General features: G+C 32.5%; 1 protein-coding gene across 2 annotated transcripts in view; it reads right to left on the bottom strand.

Moving 5' to 3' along the window:
• LOC143058221 (peroxisome proliferator-activated receptor gamma-like) overlaps positions 1–19,866 on the bottom strand; it is a 128,761-nt gene that overhangs the window by 72,494 nt on the left and 36,401 nt on the right. Inside the window, exons 6-7 of one of the 2 annotated variants that reach the window (XM_076231691.1) lie at positions 19,299–19,674; positions 16,666–18,136 (exon numbers count right to left, since the gene is read on the bottom strand). In XM_076231691.1, coding sequence (XP_076087806.1) covers positions 17,919–18,136; positions 19,299–19,674 — 594 coding nt within the window. In that variant the 3' untranslated portion in view covers positions 16,666–17,918. Of the gene's footprint in view, positions 1–16,665; positions 18,137–19,298; positions 19,675–19,866 lie in introns of those variants that run through there. The other variant, XM_076231692.1, reaches the window with a different exon arrangement.

Genomic DNA, 19,866 nt, shown 5'->3' with positions numbered 1-19,866 from the left:
TGAAGAGGCAGACACTCGTATATTGTGACATGTTGCAGATGCGGTGAAAAGTGGAATGCAGAAAATTATGATTAGAACTGTTGACACCGACGTTGTTGTAATTGTAGTGTCAGCAGTGCACAAGTTGAACATAACATCCTTATGGATGGCATTTGGGTTGGAAAAAACTTCAGGTACATCCCTGTTCATGAAATTGCTCTATTTATGGGGCCTTCTAAGTCCAATGCACTACTGTTCTTCCACGCATTTAGTGGTTGTGACCAAGTTTCATCGTTTTCGAATCGTTGAAAGAAAACTGCATGGGACAAATGGTTATCCTTTGATGCAGTGACTGAAGATTTCAAACTATTGAGTGATAAACCAAATGAAGACTGTGTTAATAAAGCAGCTTTAAACATTGAGCGTTTTCTCGTCTTAATGTATGACAGGACCAGCGAGTGCTTGGGTGTAGATGCGGCAAGAAAAAATCTATTCACGAGAAAAGGACGATCTATTGAAATCATTGATCAATCATTCCTCCTAGCTCTGCTGCAATACACCAACACATAAAGAGAGCTGCTTACCAATCAGGATTTTGCTGGGGACAAGTTCTTGTTAAACTCCAAGAATCACTATCACCTTCCATCTGAGGTTGGAAGCGGAAAAAGAAGGGCTGTGGGAACCATTCTGGACATCACTTCAACAAGCGTCAGAGTCCTGTGCTAAACTTATAAAATGTGGATGTAAAAGTGAAAGCGGTTGCAGAGGACGATGTAAATGTGTAAAAGCATCATTAAGTTGTACTGATCTGTGTAAATGTGGCGGACAATGTGATAGGTATTTTTGGACACCGCCATTATATCATTTGACAAATTTTGTACTACTCATTGATTTTGTGATTTTTATGATGTCATTGAGAACATATGAGCAGTTGATTTCGTTATGACATTCATTATTGTATGATATGATACTAATTATGCTCATAATGCAAATGGAGGTTTTTTGAAAGTTTTTCTCAGATAAACAATAATAACCAAATGCTGATTTTCATCGATTTCAATTTTGAAGGTCGACCTATTTTGGCTTAAAAGAATTAAGATTTTTTTTTTAAATTGGACACAATAAAATAGGCGTATAACTAATTTTTATCAACAAAATTGAATGTTGTTCTACTCAAATACGTATTATCACTTTATATACTAAGTTTGAAGACAATAACTTGAGTAATAAAATGTTCATGATTTTTTAAAGTATTTTTTCAAATCCAACGTCCGCCATTTTACAAATGGCCGCCACTCCCGCCAATTTCAATTTCTAGAGTTGGTCTATAGCTAAAAATGTTGTCCATCGCCTATACTACTACTATGCAAAATTTCATGCTTTTACCACAATCTGAGCAATTTTGCTTAAAATCTGCACAAATCGACTGGGCTAAAAGACGATTTGACTGTATCGACACTAGATTTTAAATCACATTTATCGTGTCTATGTTGATAAAAAAAGAAACTAAAGGTATTTTAAGACCCTGTAGCTAACCACATTGTCGGTCAAGTAGGTGAATCATTACACATGTATTGTCCACAATATTGATATGTTTGCTTTTATCATGTTTATTATTACACAACATTTCTTTTAATACAATTGAATTGACCTAAGGTAACAATACACAGTTAGAAAAATAACTTAAAATTGACACTCATAATTTTAGACACCCTCTTTACCATCCTTTCTTATAAATAAGGCTTAATATTTGTGTTATGCATGTGTATATTTATAGAAAGAGAGACTTTCAAAGACTTGATTTCCAAGAGTTATAAATGTGAAATATAATCTCTTTTTGGTGTAACCATGGCAACAATCTGCATTTATTTGATACAAAATATTGCGAAAAGGGGTCTGAAAATGTAAAAAACGTTTCAAAATTTTGATCCAAAGGAAGTTTAAATCAAGAAGAGTGATATCTTTCCTAAAACCACAGACACTTATCTATCAAGAGTTAAACAAAAAATCATATGTATTTCAGCTCGTCTTTCCGTAAAATTGAATTGAAAAGATCGAGCGTCAAATCTTTGTTGGAAACACTACAATCATGTCTGGACCTATGGGCGGTACGGATAGGAAAATACGGACATTCAAACACAAAAATCAGGCTTAAGCAACAAAAATGATCATACAAACCCCCTTAGAAGGGTATATTATTTTTCAACTATCAAAAAATCAAATGTATTGTACAAAAACATTCATTTTCAAAAATGGCCATAATGCAACACTAATCTTCTAACTGTGTACTGCTACCTAATGCTTTGTATAGTAATGTCTATATATCTATCCAAATCCTTAATACACAAGGATCCCACGGACAAGAAGGTTTAGAGCGGCGTTTAGGGTGTAAAATGAATAATTACCTAAGATATGTGAAAAGTAAAATAAAGTTTTAAAATGTAGTTGTGCAGACAAAAAATTTTGTTTTAGATCCCAATTCGTTTACTTATGAAATCAGTTGGGTTCAAATATGAATAAATATTTCTATGTACATAATACATTTTACAAATTTCGTTTTCCAGCTCCGTAGTACTAAATAATGGTACATGTGTTAAACATTATAAAACCTAATTCCCTACTTGAATTATCAAAATTGACTGGAATAGAAAATTTACGAGATTCTGATGTATCCGTTAAGAGAAATATACCATATGGTAAAACAAATTACCAACGGTGATGACTTAAAAGAAAGCGACACACATATCATTACATTTTACATTAACAAAGAACTACTAGCAGTTACTGACATGCCAGCTCCAGACTAAAAGAGGGGCGAAAGATACCAGAGGGACAGTTAACTAATAGATCAGCAACCATCTATCAAGAAAATCATAATATCAAAAACAAGCCCGGAAATATCGGATCCTTTGGTAGATATGTACTTCGTATGCAGGCACTGTTGGAATGTTGCTACATAGAAATGGAAAGTGCACAATCGGGAAACTTAAATTAGATCTAACTGCTGATCTAAATACATGTATACAGTGTATACATCGCATGGCAATGTTTTGCTCTCATATGTGTACTTTTCCCTGAATTTTTTGTATCCTGGTTCAAATTAATCAACTTGATTTTACAGACAAAGCCCCTATTTAAAATATGCATCTTACATTTTGTAAATCTACTCTAGGACTAAGAAATAATGCATCCAATTTAGGAGCAAGAGTTGAATTAGGGAGATTACCGATAGAATGTTTTATTAAAACACAAACCCTTTTATATTTAGCTAGATTACATAATAATAATAATATTAATCCATTGATAAAGGAAGCTTTTTTCTCTAGACTTGACAGGAACTTATTCATGGTATATACATATGCAAAAAATATTGTTGAAGAGACTAATGTTGACTTTAATATTCTTTTTAGTTGTAAATTATATTAACGTTCAAATAGATATAAAAAAATGTAGTATGAGTGCTTGCGAGACAACGCTGCATCTAAGTCACAATTTGTAAAAGTAAACCCTTATAGGTCAAAGTACGGTCTTCAACACGGAGCCTTAACTTACATAGAAGAGCAAGCTATAAAGGGCCCAAAAAAAAAAGATACTACTGTAAAACTGTTCAAACGTCTTAATGCAAAATATTCATAACGAAAAATGTATTTTTGTTTGATAAACTATTTGTCCATGTCTTACTTTTTTTAGTATTCTAATTCCTTTATTGTTTGAAATGAAGTCCTAGTTTTATAAACATTTTTATCGAGTCTAGAGTAACCATAATATTATGAAAACCCAAAAGTTTATTACTGTATATGTTTGAGCATTTTTTTAATTGTTGTGCATATAAAGAACACTTGTTTTTTCATCTGCCATTAAAACATGATTTTCAAAATAAACAAAAACATTAAGATGATATATGACTTACAGCGAGATTCTTGACATGGACTAGATACGTACAAAGGTGGCCGGTTGAACTAAATTGTTAAAGTTTTAAAACCTTCTCATTGTGCGTGCAATAAATCCCTACTAATTGTGTCTCTTTAAATTGTTAACCCAATTGAATCAAATACATATATTTTACAATTCTGTTAAATTGATTTAATTAAATTGAATTGAATTAATGTACCGGAACTTTAAACAAGATGTATACAAATGGTAGATTTAACATTGTATATCAGTGCCTGATAGTATTCTTTTCTTAATTTACATATCATTATTATTTGTTTAGGTTCTTTTGATACCTATTCTAACATCGGACTTATAATTCTTTTCAACATAGTGTAACTGTGCGTATTTTTGTGTGTTTACTTGTTCTACACTGGCTAAAGTTATAGGGGAGGGTTGAAATCACAAAAGAACGTATTTAACGTACATTGCTGTATTTTTGCGCCTGTTCCAAGTCAGGAGCCTCATGCCTATATAAGTCTTGTATGATTTTTTAATAATTTTTTTTTTTGATATTTCCGAGTTTAGTATGACGTCAATTTTCACTGAACTATTGCATATTTATGTTTAGGGACCTGCTGAAGCACGCTTCAGTGTGCGGGATTGTATCGCTGTATTGAAGACCCATTGGTGGCATTCGGCTGTGTTCTGCTCTTTGGTCGGGTTGTTGACACATTCCCAATTTCCATTCTCAATTTTAACCCATCATTATCTTCACAAGATTATTGTATCAAATCAGGAATATGTTTGTTGTTTTCCACTCGTTCCATTAATATTGTTCAGCAAAGTCATCAACAGTACAGCAATAAAAATGTTACTAAGCATCAGGAACAAACTGTACATAATTTCATTGCAGAAAAAAAACAAAGTTAAAATGATATAATAAACGATTGGTTATGTATCTAAAGATTAAAGACCCCGGAAACATGTCCCTAGTATGATGGGACACAGGCATATCGATTCGAGCAAACAATTCGTGAAGGTGACAATATGGTATTGATTTCAATCGTTCGTTCTCATAGCTCTGTTTTTAAATTTTTGGTCGTCAATGCTATATCAAATTATAAGCCTGGCTAATTTGATAACTATTGAAGCATTATTGTCTGTTAGGAATGTACTTCTCCCAAACAAGTAACGATGTCTGAACAACTTTTATAGGAGTAATACCACATTATATTCCCCTAGCTTTGTACTTTGTTAATTTCGCATTTTGAAATAAGAAAGATATTTTTTTAAGTAGGCATTTTATATCAAATTTTAAAAACTGCTTCAACGTTTACTCGTGTATCAATTATCGGGATAACAAGATTCAGTAAGAAACATTTAGATAAAGTCTTTTTTTTCAATATCTGGTTTTATTATAAATGTCCAAATAACTGACTCAATATTTTATTCTTTTAATGAACTGACATTAAATGTGTGACCGAAATATGCAAAACTATCCGCTACAGTGTTGTATTTTAGCATTTAGTGTAAGTTTGAAAAATTGCTTGCAATGTACAAATAGTTGAAATCAAAATATTTTTCTAGATTTTCTAATTCGTAATATTTAAGAAAGAAGGTCTCATATTTATTAAGCTTCAGATAGATACTTCCATCCAATAGTATTTGATCATTTTCGGTATGCTTTAATTTGTCAGTATCAAGCTTAATCTGAAAAAAGTTTCACACAATATTTTAAAAACCGATTATATTTATATCAATTTTCATTAAAATATAAAAACTTATAGTTTATATTTAGGTTACCCATCCATACTAACTAAATTAGTGCTCTTTAGCTGGTATTCAGTGTGTTTTATAGATATTGATAGTTTTGAAATCGTCGTTTAAGGTTAACGGATCTTTTGTTTCATTGTTGTAAGATAAACCAGTCGGCTGATATATGCCGTCGTCTGCTGTCAAGACAATGTCATGTTTCTGTCCATCATTATATATTCTATGTATGTTGTGTGATCCACATCCTGCTACGTACATATCCTCACGGTCATCTACAACTAAACCAGCAGTACTTTTCAGGTCAGGACTGTTGTACATCTCACATTCTTTTCCATCAGATGTAACAACATATAATTTATTACTTGTGCCGTCAGTACAATAGACATCACCATCCTGATTGACACAGATTTCCTTTGGATCAAATGTTGTTTTTATTTTTTTAAGAACTTTACCATTGATATCCATGATTGTAATATTTATTTTTAGCCCAGATCTAATCCTTGACACAGGTGATTCTTCTACAGATTCCATCAACTTTAATTCGCCTACCTGGCTTCCATGATGTCAGGTCGATGATCTGGATACCGTATTCGCCAACAGATACGACAGCATTGTTTTTGTAATATAAGTTAATATTTCTGGGATTATAATATAAATCAATCACGTTGGGGTTCGATCCATCAAGTGTACAAACACAAAGTTTCTTGTCAGTGTAGTCAACAAGGAGTAACCTATCATCAGAAATAAATCAACATCTAAAGATACTCAGTTCATTACCTAGTTTCGTTGTCTGGATCGAATGTGACATTGATAACTTTCTTTCGTCTCTAACGGGACAAAGACATTGTTCGTCTAGATCTAGTACAGGCATTGATACTTGAACATGTTCTACCGTTATTGTCCCTAAGTACCGGAACAGAAACTGTTTCGATTTATCTGATTTCCAATTCTTTCTGGCAAGCTTTTGCGTCTAGAAATTTTACCTCCCGGAACAAATGAATTTCTGATGTATGTTGCTTGAATGACTTTAGATCACTTTTTCATGTTGACAGGGAGTCTGAACTGGATTGGAAGCTATTTATGTTTAGGGACATCATCTCAGTACATGTTTTATACTTAGAATCAATGTCCTTATGTATGTCTGCTTCTAACCTATCTAAATGGGCAAAAATGTTCCGCTTGATTTCCGACAACCTTTTCTTGATTTTGTTTCGATCTTTTCTAAATATGCAAGTGTTGTCTCCCTTTGACTCCGTAAGTTCTCTGTAACTTGACAGATGAATGCAGATATGTTCCATATGTCGAAACTAAAATTCCTGACATTAGCAGTAACACGATAGGTACCATATGTAGAGAAGTATCTGCTAAAGTGATAGGTTCACGTGTGTTTAGTAATCACATAACGATATCAACTTTTAATAAGATTATCTCTTAAATTGATATATAGATATAATGGATCTAAAAATAATCAAATAACGAGGCATGATCATCATATGTCCTAGTATTTCCAAAATAGTAGGATGCTCAATTGCCATTAAAGAAATAGATGGAAAGGATGTTTGAATTTGATTGATAGATGTCACTGTGACATTAAACAGTATTTTTTTAAAATATTTTTTAATGGTGGATACAAAATTGCCTTTTTATTCAGTTTCCACAGCAGTTTTGGTTAAATTAAAACTACACATAGAAATGTCCTTTACTCAAGTTCTCATAACTGTATACTATTTTGACTAGTATGTCGCTTTTTTGGATATCGATAAAATTGCACATCACCCATAAACAGATTTTTTACTGAAGTCTTCAGCACTGTATACGATTTTGACTAGTATATCACTTTTATTGAATAAATGTTTACTTTTTCATCAACTGCATATCGCTTTTAAAAACCAAAACTTGAAATTTAGGACACAATTTACATCAATACTAGTTTATATGACTTCTATATGTATTGTGAATAGCCGAAATCTGTTCCGTGTTTGACAGTTTTCAATCACTTTAAACTGTCAAATCTAATATGAAATTTGCGCAATTTCGTATTTAAGTCGTTCAGACACTTGATAATTAAAACGGAATTTCATATGTCTTCAACACTCTGATTTGTTTGTTTCCTGTCTGATAATCAATAGGGAAGAATAGACAGAGTTTCTGTTTGCTTGGATTGCAGTCTTAGACGTATCTAAAACAACATTTTTGTTTGTTGTTATTAGCAAACGAAACACATAAATATTGCGCTATGCATGAAGGACGGTTCTTTTTAAAATTTAACATTTTATTTCATCGAATAGAACGAATAGTTAGAAAGATAGGATATAATTTTCTCTCTTGAATACGGAAGTTCTATTTGCTAATCACGCGACAAAAAGGATGAAGAAGTAAAAACTGGTCGACTCAATTGCGGAAGGTCATGGGCTCGAATAAAATCGAGTCAAACCAAATACTTTCTGATTGGTATGTGCGGCTTCTTCGGTAAGCATGCGGCATTTTTGAGTTTGTTCAAAGGCTGATCAACTCACTTGCGAAAGATAATGGGTTTGAACAGGACCAGGAATTCTAAGTGTATACGCATGGCCACACCCAGTGCCACAAAAAGACACAAATACATTTCACTGTAATATCATGACAAGAAGGACGCGCGTATCCAATGACTTAGTACATAAAACAAGATGAACTTATTCAAGATCTATTTAAAGTAATTATTCTACTGTTGATAAGTACACGTCGTTTAGTAAGAAGATCGTCAGCTTGATCTTATTGTTATGTCTGCGGCTTATTTGGTACAAACATGTACAAAACGATGAAAATAAAAAAAACAACATTATTAAGTAAAATTATAATCTTTAAAATGTTATATCCTGAAGGTTCATTTTTAATATTTAAGGTACACGTACTTTAAGTTATCGAAAGTCCAAATAATAGTTATGGTAGTTGGCCATACGAGCCATTATTCTCACAGTAATAGACAGTAGTTTGGTCTTTCTCAATGACATTGTATTCACATAGCATAAACGTAAACAAAAATTAACCTTAATAAAAAAAAGTTTAAAAGGTACCAGACTTATCATTTTAATGTTGTGTCGTTGTTCTCCTCTTATATTTAATGCGTTTCCCTAAGTTTTAGTTTGTTACCCCGATTTTGTTTTTTGTCCATGGATTTATGAGTTTCGAACAGCGGTATACTACTGTTGCCTTTATTTATCATGTATTACGCCATATTATTAAACCAAAAAAAGTAATCACACAACCGCAAATTTATTTATTTTTCATTTTAGATTGGTAATATTAACTCATACGAAGCGCTCGCAAGTATACACAACAACTATGCTTTGAATGCGGTTCATTTTGGTGTTGCGTTTCCAGTTTGGCATAGATATTTTCTATTCTTGTAAGTTCTTACTATACTTGTTCGTTGTCGTCAGAGTGTACACTACTAAGATACAAGGTTGTATACAAATGGTAGATTTAGTATTGTATGTCAGTTCCTGCTAGTAGTCCTTTGTTAATTTACGTATCATTGTCAATTGTTTAGCATGTTTAGTTTCTTTTGTTACCTATTCTGACATCGGACTTAGACTTCTTTTGAAATGAGTTTAACTGTGCGTATTGTTGTGTGTTTATTTTTTCTACTTGACTAGAGGTCAAAAGGGGAGGGTGAAAATCTAAAAAAAAATAGTTATATGTTTAATAACGCTGCATTTTTGCGCCTGTTCCAAGTCAGGAGCCTCATGCATTTATAAGTCTTGTAAGATTTTTTCTTATAAGCTTCTTTTATATATTTTGGAGTTTAGTATTACGTCCATTTTCACTGAACTAGTATACATTTTTGTGTAGGGAGTAGCTGAGGCACGCCTCCGAGTGCGGGATTGACTCGCTGTATTGAAGACCCATTGGTGGCATTCGGCAGTGTTCTGCTCTTTGGTCAGGTTGATGTTTCTTTGACACATTACTGACTCCAAATTTTAATCTTTCATGAACTGAAATAAAGCGTGTGACTGAAATATACATACCCATTCGCTATAGTGCTCTTATTCTGTGTGCAAGTATGAAAATTTACTAACAAGTACCAAAATCATATTAAAAAGTCTCATATTCGTTTCACGTCATTTATAAATCGTTAGTGGATCACTTTCGTTTTGGTTCAACTTGTCAATATAAAGCTAAATCTGAAAAAGTTTCAAGCAATATTTGAAAACCCGGTTATATAAATCAATTTTTCATTAAGATATAAAAACTTTATTGTTTTATCTTTCGACCTTACAGTCATTTAAGTGTTCCTTAGCAAGTGTTCATTGTGTTTTAAAACTTATGATAGATTTATCATAGTCGTTAAAGACCAATAGTTCTCTTGTTTCATTATTATAAGATAAACCAGTCGGTATATTGATACCATTGTCTGCTGTCAAGACAATTTCGTGTTTCTGTCCGTCATTAGATATTCTATGCATGTTGTTTGATAAACGTCCTGCTACATACAAATCCCCACGGTCATCTACGGCTACACCAGTAGCACCTTTCAGGTCATGACTGTTGTATATTTCACGTTCTTTTCCATCAGATGTAACGACACATACTTTATTACTTTCATTTTTTACATTTGGATTACTGTGTTAGGAAACCAATTTTATTCAGAATATTAACTTAAAATCTTACAATAAAGACGTTCAGTCAAGTTCAATCAGCCCGAAACTAATCCGGTATTATTTTTTTTACAAAATCAGTTCAATGTTGATGTCTACCGGTAAATCGCAGCTACTGCAATATATAGACAGTTCTAAACTTTTCTGAACTAAACTAAATTTCCTGCTTCGGATATATGTGATAATAGACTGAATGATACACATGAATTAAATACACAAGTAGTCCTCCAACTCGGTTGACAGTTTTCTGAGGGTATTACTCTGTCCTATCACCCTCTCAGCTATTTTATTTTTATTTCTTAGGTATTCTCCCAGTCGATATTCCAGGGCTTGTATTCCCTATCATGATTTTCTTGATAGAGGGTTGCTGCTCCCATTGAAGCTTTTAAACTAAGGGTTCCAAATTGAAACAATCATTCCTCCGTAGATTTTAATGACGCCATCAGGAGTTGGTAAACCGTTATGGGAAATTCGTTTCATAGATGAATAAAGATGTGTTCTAAATGTCGCAACTACAATCCCGTCTTTGCTTCCCGGGTTTGTACTGACATGAGCAACACGATATGTAAATCAAGCGGAGCAAAATCTGCTGAAGTAATATGTTTCATTCATTCTTATAGTAATCACATTGCGCTATCAATTAATAATAAGATCATCTTTTAAATTGAAATATTGATATAATGTGTCTCAAATTGATGAACGAGACATGACCATAATTGTCGCTCCAATATAGTCAGATATTCAAATGCCATTGGTACATGTATAATTCACGAAATGATATTTGATTAATTTGAATTGTATATTACTTCGGATTTTTTTTAATAAAGTTGTTTTTAGTTTGTTTTTATTTGTTGTCGACTGCATGTTGTTAAATGATCGAAACTGGTACTAAAAGTTCTTGAGTATCCAATCATTTGTGTTTAAAAATCACTTTTAAATATCAAATCCAAGACGGATCGACTTAACGTAATTCCTAATTCTTAATCATGTAGACGCTATAAAATATAAAACAATTTCGTTTTATGAATTATAAATGTATGTCAAATCGATTTGAATATTTAAAAATAAACATATTCAATTCAATTCATAAAGTTAAAGTCGTTTTATTTATTTATGGTCATTCTAGATCATTCTATAATAACAAGCGCTTTTATCATTTAAAATGTTAACTGATTTATATTTGTTTGCGGAAGATGCTATCATTAGGTGTAATGACCTATAGTGTTATCAACTACATATCGAAACATTCTTATTTTATTTTACAATCGTTCAGAAAGCAAAGACATTGATTTTATTATTTGACACATTTGCGATATAGATCATAACTTTTACAAGTACAGTGAAACCTGACTAAACCGAATCCTGTATAAACCGGAAACTTATATAAACCAAACGTGTTCTTAAGCACCGTCATATCAAATTATGTGCGATGTGAACCTGGTAAAACCGAACAAAATCTAAAGACCCGAATAGATGTTTGATTTAAACAGGTTTCACTGGTTTTTTTTCATAACGTTTAGTTTGGCTTCTGTTCGTTTATTTAGAGAGTACATCAAGAAAAGGTTTTCAGAAGAAATTATTCGTTACGTGGTATCGTCATTTACATACAATTGGGTTTTTGCCTTTGTTTATTGACTGCTACTTCCCGGGTGTATAACTAGCATCCCCAGTAGTGAAGGGTTCGATACTGATATGATTTAAGGATTTTCTTAGGTGAAATCTAAAAAATCAAGAAATCAAAATTGATACTACTTTTTGAAAGAGCACCAGTAATGGAACAAAATAAGCTCAAAGTATTGATAGGTCATGGACCTCCTTTTCGAGATATTTGAGTTTGTTTTTTTTAAGCGGGAAAAGGCTGACTAGGACTTTTACCTTACATTTGCATTGCTATTATTTGGGTCTCAAATCGAAAGAACAAAAATTAAGAAATTGCCTAAATTTTGGAAAATAAACTTTTATGAGCTATTGAAGTCTTTTATACAAAGAAAAATGGGTGTTATGGGGCAAAATAGTTTACCCTGTATTGATGAAAAATACCAAGGAGTCCGAACATTTGACACCAATTTTCAAAACCTCACCTAAGTACATCCTTAAAGCATATACCTATTCTAAGTACACATAAGCTCAATGTCGGGGATGGCGTGAGTAAATGGTGTACGAAATCACAAAACTGGGAAAAATATTTATATGAGTTGATTTTTAATTTGATACATTTATTTAGTTTACAATATTGTGATGAAAATTCGTTTTTTTTTTAAATAAATAAATAAAAATTGAAGTCGCACGCTTTTTTAAAATGAAACTTCATTAAATGTTAAAATGTTTAAGGTCAAAGATCTAAAATTTCCATATAATCGTGACTCACTGAACTACAAGTGAAAATCGAAAAAATAATGCATTTATCTCTTTTAATACTGAAATATTACAGATTGGTTTCTTTCAATATGAGTGAATATTTGTATAGAAAGCACATGAAATCTGCGAAAACTTGGCTTAAAAACATCAAATCTCTAATTCTACTCCATAGATTTTTTCTTAAAAAACTATACATGTATGTTGTTGACACATAATTTTTTTTTATTTAATGATAGAAAATAATCATATGGTCACCGACTACGTTTTTTTGTCTAATAATCAATTTGTAACCATGTCGTTAGTGAAAAACATAAAACAATCAACGTTTTACGGCCTGTAACGCGATGACGTTACGATTATTTCGACGTTTTGTTGGATTTTTCTCAAAGAACACGACTGTGAATGCTGTATATCGTAAAAACGAAGTCGATGACCCTATCTTTATTTTGCACCATTAAAACAGAAATTTTAGAAGGTTATTAGTTACTTTTGTGTGCTTTCTATACAAATGTTCACCCATTTTAAAAAATATCAATCGTGAATATTTCAATTGATAAATTAGATAAATGCATTATTTTTTCGATTTCCAGCTATTGTAGTTCATCGTGCAAAAGTTGTATGTCAAATTTTACTGAAATCTGTGACATAGCCCATTTACTGTAACTTGACTTGAATTAAAAAAAAGGAACGTATATGGTGTAATGGTATGGTTAATATTGTTACACATAATGGTGTTTGATACTAGGGGGGAAGTTTACACCATCCAGGGACGGTATAATATACATACATTGTATATTACTTCTTAATGTATTATGATTAACAGAGAATAGCTTCTGAATGTGATAAAATTAAATCACTTTAAAACTTCACCTTTTAAATCATTAATTCGCCTTGAGATATGAAACGATTTATTTTCAGAAACGTTTATATGTATGCCGAATCGAGATCTGAATACATAAAGTATAAAAGGGAATAATTACCCTATTAAATTTCTTTCAGAAAGTCATCGTTGTTATTTTCGTTTTAGATTAGGGACTATCATTCTAACGTTAGTATAATAGTCCCAGTTTAGATATAGGTTATAATGATATCAAGTTTGATCATTTCGCTCTGGGAGGTGAAACAATATGTCTTTATTTTGTCAGGCGTAACAGCACACACATTGTCAACAAAAACAATACTTAATTATTTACATTTGTTTATGTCTGTCCTTTGGATTATTGTGAAGAGTTGTTCCATTGGCAACCGTATCCCATCTTCTATTGTTTATGCTAAGATAGACTTGGCTATCTGTAAGTCCCTGTTTGGTGATATATCTCCTCCTTCCAGAGGGAGGCGTATAGGCTGAGGATGACAAGCATGACACCTTCAAAGTGACAAAGGATTGAGCAAGAACGTATTGACTTCTATTTCACAATTCCACAAAACAGAATCAAAGTAATACTCTATTACACTTTCAAGAAAAAGAATTCCCACTGCAATAGTTTACGTACGAAAACATGTTTACCCAAAACGCCCCAGATCATTAATAACATAGCTGAATAATGATCCCCAGTCAGTAAGCTCTAGAAATATTTACAGTATAAGGTACCGACCATTTGATTTGAGGGGGCAGTCTGAGATATTTGAGAGAAAAAAATTCGAACCCTTATTTTTACCTTAAACAAAATTCTGGCCGTTTCATGATCGAAAACAGAATTATTTAGCATTAAATGAACATGATGAATAAAAACGGGCGTAATGTTTTTGGAGCTGGGGGTTTGAGTTTAAATCCCATATCTGACCGGAATGTCTGTTTCGGCGAACTGATATTTTAAATACTTTTTTCAAGGCCCGACTGCCACCTGCCTGCTTGGTGTTGCCTTTAGGTCTCCATTTGTCGACGTCATTATAAATTCGATGCCTTTGGTTAATTGATAACCACTCGCTTCCATTTTTGGGTGGAACATTTCAACCAAACATTTGGATAGAAATTACTTGTTTAGTTTTTTCGTGTCGGTTCTATTGTAAATTTCAATGAATAGCCCGGTGTATATCTGGTTTACGACAAGAAATGTGTGAGGTTATACTAACTAAAAACACAACAAACGATAATATTCCATGTACATTTTTTACTATGTTTTTATTCTATTTTTAGCCAAAAAAAAGGTAAAACAAATTGTTCGAATCGCTCCGCTCGGCGAACTTTACATCCCCACCCACACCCCCACCCCCACCCCTTTCCAAATTTCTGGATCTGCCCTTGCCTTCGATACAGACATAATATATAAAATACATTTGTTTTTCAATTCTTTGTTCATCAGTTTAGAACATAAGTACAACTCCCTTAAGCAAAGTGGATGAGTTTGGGTACTGTAAATTCAGAAATTATTGCGTGTATATTGCGTCAGTATGTCATTTTATACTTATATGCGATCTTAATTTTTATTAATATTTTTTTAGAAAAAAAAACCAGTTTCATTTATATGAAATATTTCACAATGCGAGTTCTAATTATTGCGTTTACAACTCTGTAGCATTTTTTGAAATAATAAAAACCTCACTTTAATTCGCCTTTTCAGAAGCCGGGTAATCTCATTGTTCGTACACCAAAATATAAATAACGTTACGTCATTGGTTGAATTGCAATTGTTTAGAACTTTTTAACTAATCACAACGTTTTGGTGTACGCTTTCGAATATATTACCTAGAATGCATTAGATTCTGAAGCAGCGAAATTCTGAATTTACAGTATTCTTATTGGTATGCAAAACAACGCGAAATCACAATCATATTGAATCAAGGCGATGTTTAAATCTCGTAAATCAATTAGGAAAAGACAAACCATAATGATGTTGACTATGCTGCTATTTTGGTATGATATTTGTATGATACACAAGCTCTTAACCCTTTCAATTCAATGTAGCTCTTCATAACCACATTTCTACACAGCATATAAATGTAGCTACAATGTATATACAATAGAATGCCAATCTGAAGATATATTTCATTGTTCAAAAGATGTTTTCATGTTGTAGCATTGTTGCTGCTATGTGTCCAATTCTGTAAATTTTCTAGCAGTGTTCAATTTTTTCATTTGTCAATTGAATTAAAAAAGTTTGGACTGAATAATGTCGTCTGCGGAGTTTTCGTTTTTTTCCAAATTATAAAGAAAGGCCCACAAATAAAACCGTTTAGGGCTATACAAATGAAGTTAAATTAATTTTTCATTTCATTTCGAAGCACATAAATTATAATAACTGACATCTCTTATTTCAATTTGTATAATTTAAAAAAGGAAGGTGTGGTATGATTGCTTATGACACGCCTTTTCACAAGAGACCAATTGAAATAAAAAAAATACAACTATATGTCGACGTACGGCCTTCAACAATTTACAAAGCCCATGCTGTGGTCAGCTATAAAAATGCCTTTTAGGAAATATGTTAATAGGAGGTGTTGACCGCTAACAAGTTGTTTGCCTCAACTGTTTGGAGGTTTACAATCTATGACCAAATGTAGTCATTCGAATAAACGAAAACATACGACTATTGATACAAAATTAACGTATCGAACCAAAGATTTAAACGGTGCTGTCAATGTTAATAAAGGGGGGACCCATAAATATGCACTTGCCAATGATGTAGTCTTGCATGACACGGGTTATGTTCTTCTCATAAATGTTATGATGGTATGATACTAAACCCCTAACGATATGATGAAGACATTATCTATCAATCAGTTTAATTGAAGTCTGGAGCTGGCATGTCAGTTAACTCCTAGTAGTCTGTTGTTATTTATGTATCATTGTCATTTTGTTTATTTTCTTTGGTTACATCTTCTGACATCAGACTCGGGCTTCTCTTGAACTGAATTTTAATGTGCGTATTGTTATGCGTTTACTTTTCTACATTGGGTATAGTTACAAAATGTATAGGAGGAGGGTTGAGATCTCATAATGATATCAAGTGTTGTAAAGTGGTTAACCGATCTTGCTCCACATGTTGCACCGCCGTGTAAGTGTAAAAAAGGGACGAATTAATGCCTTTTAAACACAAATCATATGACACATTTTAATCAATTTATTTATGTCTATAGGTAACAACATTTTGAGGCCCTCGTCATTTGGGCATACACATACTATCATAATTGTTCATATTAAACATAGCAATATATACAGGTTTGTAAAACACTATAAAATAATAATAATTTCATATGATCATATAATTTAACTTGATAAGCATCAAACATATATAAAAGCATATAATCTGATATCATGAGCAAACTTCAACGATCATATAAGAATTCCGAGAAAGTGGCGGTTTCAATCACGGAGGACATTTAGCGCCTGATTTTTAACCCATTTTAGCGAAAATTGAAATTGTCAATGCCCATTTTAGCAAAATATTTTTAACCCATTATAATATATTATAAATAAAAAACACTTTAAAGACCCAAGACAGCACAATATAAAACATATGATGTCCATTACAATACAGCACTAAATGTCTAAAATATTTAATCAAATGTTAAAAGTTCGTTCTAGCCTGGAATTTATTTCCTAGAGAACGTACGTAATGGGCTCTGGACAAACCCCATGTGCAATACGGTTGAATTACATTAGGATCTGTTCCTTCTCTTTACATTATCTTGTATAGATTTTGGTGCACATTCGTCTATACTTCGTATTTTATATTTGTTGTTTGCAATTTGATAATAGTATCAAGAAAAACGGAAATTTCTGAGTGACAACTATATAACATTGCTCATTATAATGGGCAACGAACGACTCTGAACTCTTATTTGTTCGCTTTGAATTACTCTGAACTTCCGCCCAAAGCTTAGTAAGTATTATTCAACCAGGTAAGTTTTCGCTAAAATGGGCTATCGAATATACAGTTGAACGGATTTATCCGGCGACAAACTGGGCTCTTATGTCGGCGCTCAAATGTCCGCTAGTAGTTCAAAATTTTTCGCTAAAATGTCCTGCGCTCGTTTCAATAGGTGGATACACATTTGTACAGCATGACATTTCCTTGGCATTTGCTTCGTCTGTCTCATCGAAAGATAAATTTTTGAAGTAAGCATGTGACTTTTGTATATAAAATGAGATCGGACCCGGAGAAACTATCTCGGAACTTCCGTATTATCGTAAGTGTAGTGTCTCGATAAATAACTGAATAAAATACGCAAAAACAATGAAATATAAATGAATTGTTCATATATACTACCGGAAGTTTAAATTGTTTTGTGCATTCTGACATTCGGAAATATTTAATCTCTACATTCGTAAATGATAAACTGATTCTTGCGCTTAGTTTATGACACGTCGACAATGTCTATTTGTGAGTTGAGAATAATTTCTAAATACACCCCAGATATAGTCCGTAAGTTTATTAAAACTTCAACAATTTTTGTAAAAAGTTGTTCACAGTTATCATGGTTTTGAGCAAATTGACTTTTTAACGCAAGACACAGAATATCTTCCATTTGTTCCAGTAGGAATGTGTTCTTATAAATATCCAGTCCAGGTCGATCTACAAAAAAAAAGTATATAAAACAATTATTGCAAAATATATAATAACAAGTCTTAAAACTAGCTGCCAATAACTTCGAGTACTCTTAGATCTGTACTTAGTGTTAATGTTGTGAGAATGTACGTCAAGTACCCAGTCACGTCCACTTTGTGTTTTTGTTAGATGTATATCTATTTTTATCCATCTGACAACTTTGGACATTTTTAACTGATTTTGATATTTGTACTTATTTTGTACTGTTACACCACTGTCCCAGGCTAGGGATGGTTGGAATCCCGCTTATATGTTTAACCCGGTAATATTCTGATTGTATGTGCCTTTCCTATTCAGGATCCTATAAGAGTTGTCTCATTTGCAGCCATTTTCTTTTTTATAATGATACCGAATTCCAAGGTTAATTCCTAAAGGGGAAATTCAAACACGAAACAACTTAACGCCCAACTATATCAACTAACCGAACGGAGGGAAAACAACTGTCAGATTCTTGACTAGATATATATAACACACCGCAAACTATCAAAGTTGAGGAGGCGGGTTTGTTGAAACGTATAACTAATAATAAGTATACTCGGGGAGTCTTGAAAAAGTCTTCAAAATTATTGTTGTACTGAGCACTTCCAACCTGACTTGACTCTTTTTTAAACGGAAAAGTTCTGACCTAGACGACTTGTGTTTGTCAAATTTGTCATAACAATAGAAAATGCTTCAATTGAATTTGAAAATGCTTGAAAACCAATAAATTAGTTATACTGGCTGCCTCATTCGAGTGTTGCTTAGGTTCTTGTTCGGTTTAAACTTGGTTTGGTAGAGTTTATTACATTATTATATTTCGATATCACCGAAAACTACAATGCTCTTTGAGTGTATTGAAATAAAAATACAAGTACAAAAAAAAAAAATGGGTTAAACAGGAATTGATTGTCTGGAAAATCTGCAATAGCGTACAAGTCGCAATTTAGCATTTTAATGTTCCCAAAGAGCAAATGTGCAAACTTATTTTATATTTATAAAAGTCATACATTGACGATTAAGGCCTTCATGCCTTGTAACATACTAGTTAATGTTATATTGAGCGCACAATATCGAAGAGTCATTTTAAAATTATGTCTTATTACATTGAAGTTATCTGAATATCTATCTTTGCTTGATCTCTATAACTTACCTGGTGAAAACAACACCATGGCAGCCATCACAGACAATTCAACGTCAGTCAATTCCAACTTTTTTAACTTTTGAACTGAGTAGAACATATCTAGTAGAAATTGACCAAAAATACCATACTGTTCACAATTCAGAATATCAACGATATATCCAAAACGGTCCAATATTTTACCGAAAGTGGTTTCATCGTTCCAATATAGTGAATGAATGACAGCGATTTCCAATAAACTCTGTTTCACAAGATTTCGCTGACTATGCACATCTATTTTTTTGAATTGAGTCAAATCTCGCGCAAATAACGTTGTGAAGTGAACAATGGCTGGCAAGTATCTAGAACACAGAATCTTTGTATCGTTCTCGCATTTGACCTCCAGAACCTTAAAACAGGTAAAAAAATATAAACAATTACTATTAAATACATGTACATTTACTTTAATGAAAGAGATGTAAGGCAAACGACAAGAATTTAATAACAACAACAAAATATACAAAAGAATTCTCTTCGCCCTTTGTTTTTCATTTTTTTTTATTGCAGATTGAATCAGACGTGAGATTTTGTGACAGTTCTC

This window comes from Mytilus galloprovincialis, chromosome 14, assembly GCF_965363235.1.
Source record: "Mytilus galloprovincialis chromosome 14, xbMytGall1.hap1.1, whole genome shotgun sequence".
NCBI classification, from domain to species: Eukaryota; Metazoa; Mollusca; class Bivalvia; order Mytilida; family Mytilidae; genus Mytilus; species Mytilus galloprovincialis.
The sequence above is the reverse complement of the archived record's forward strand: the minus strand, read 5'-3'. Positions and strand labels throughout refer to the sequence as shown.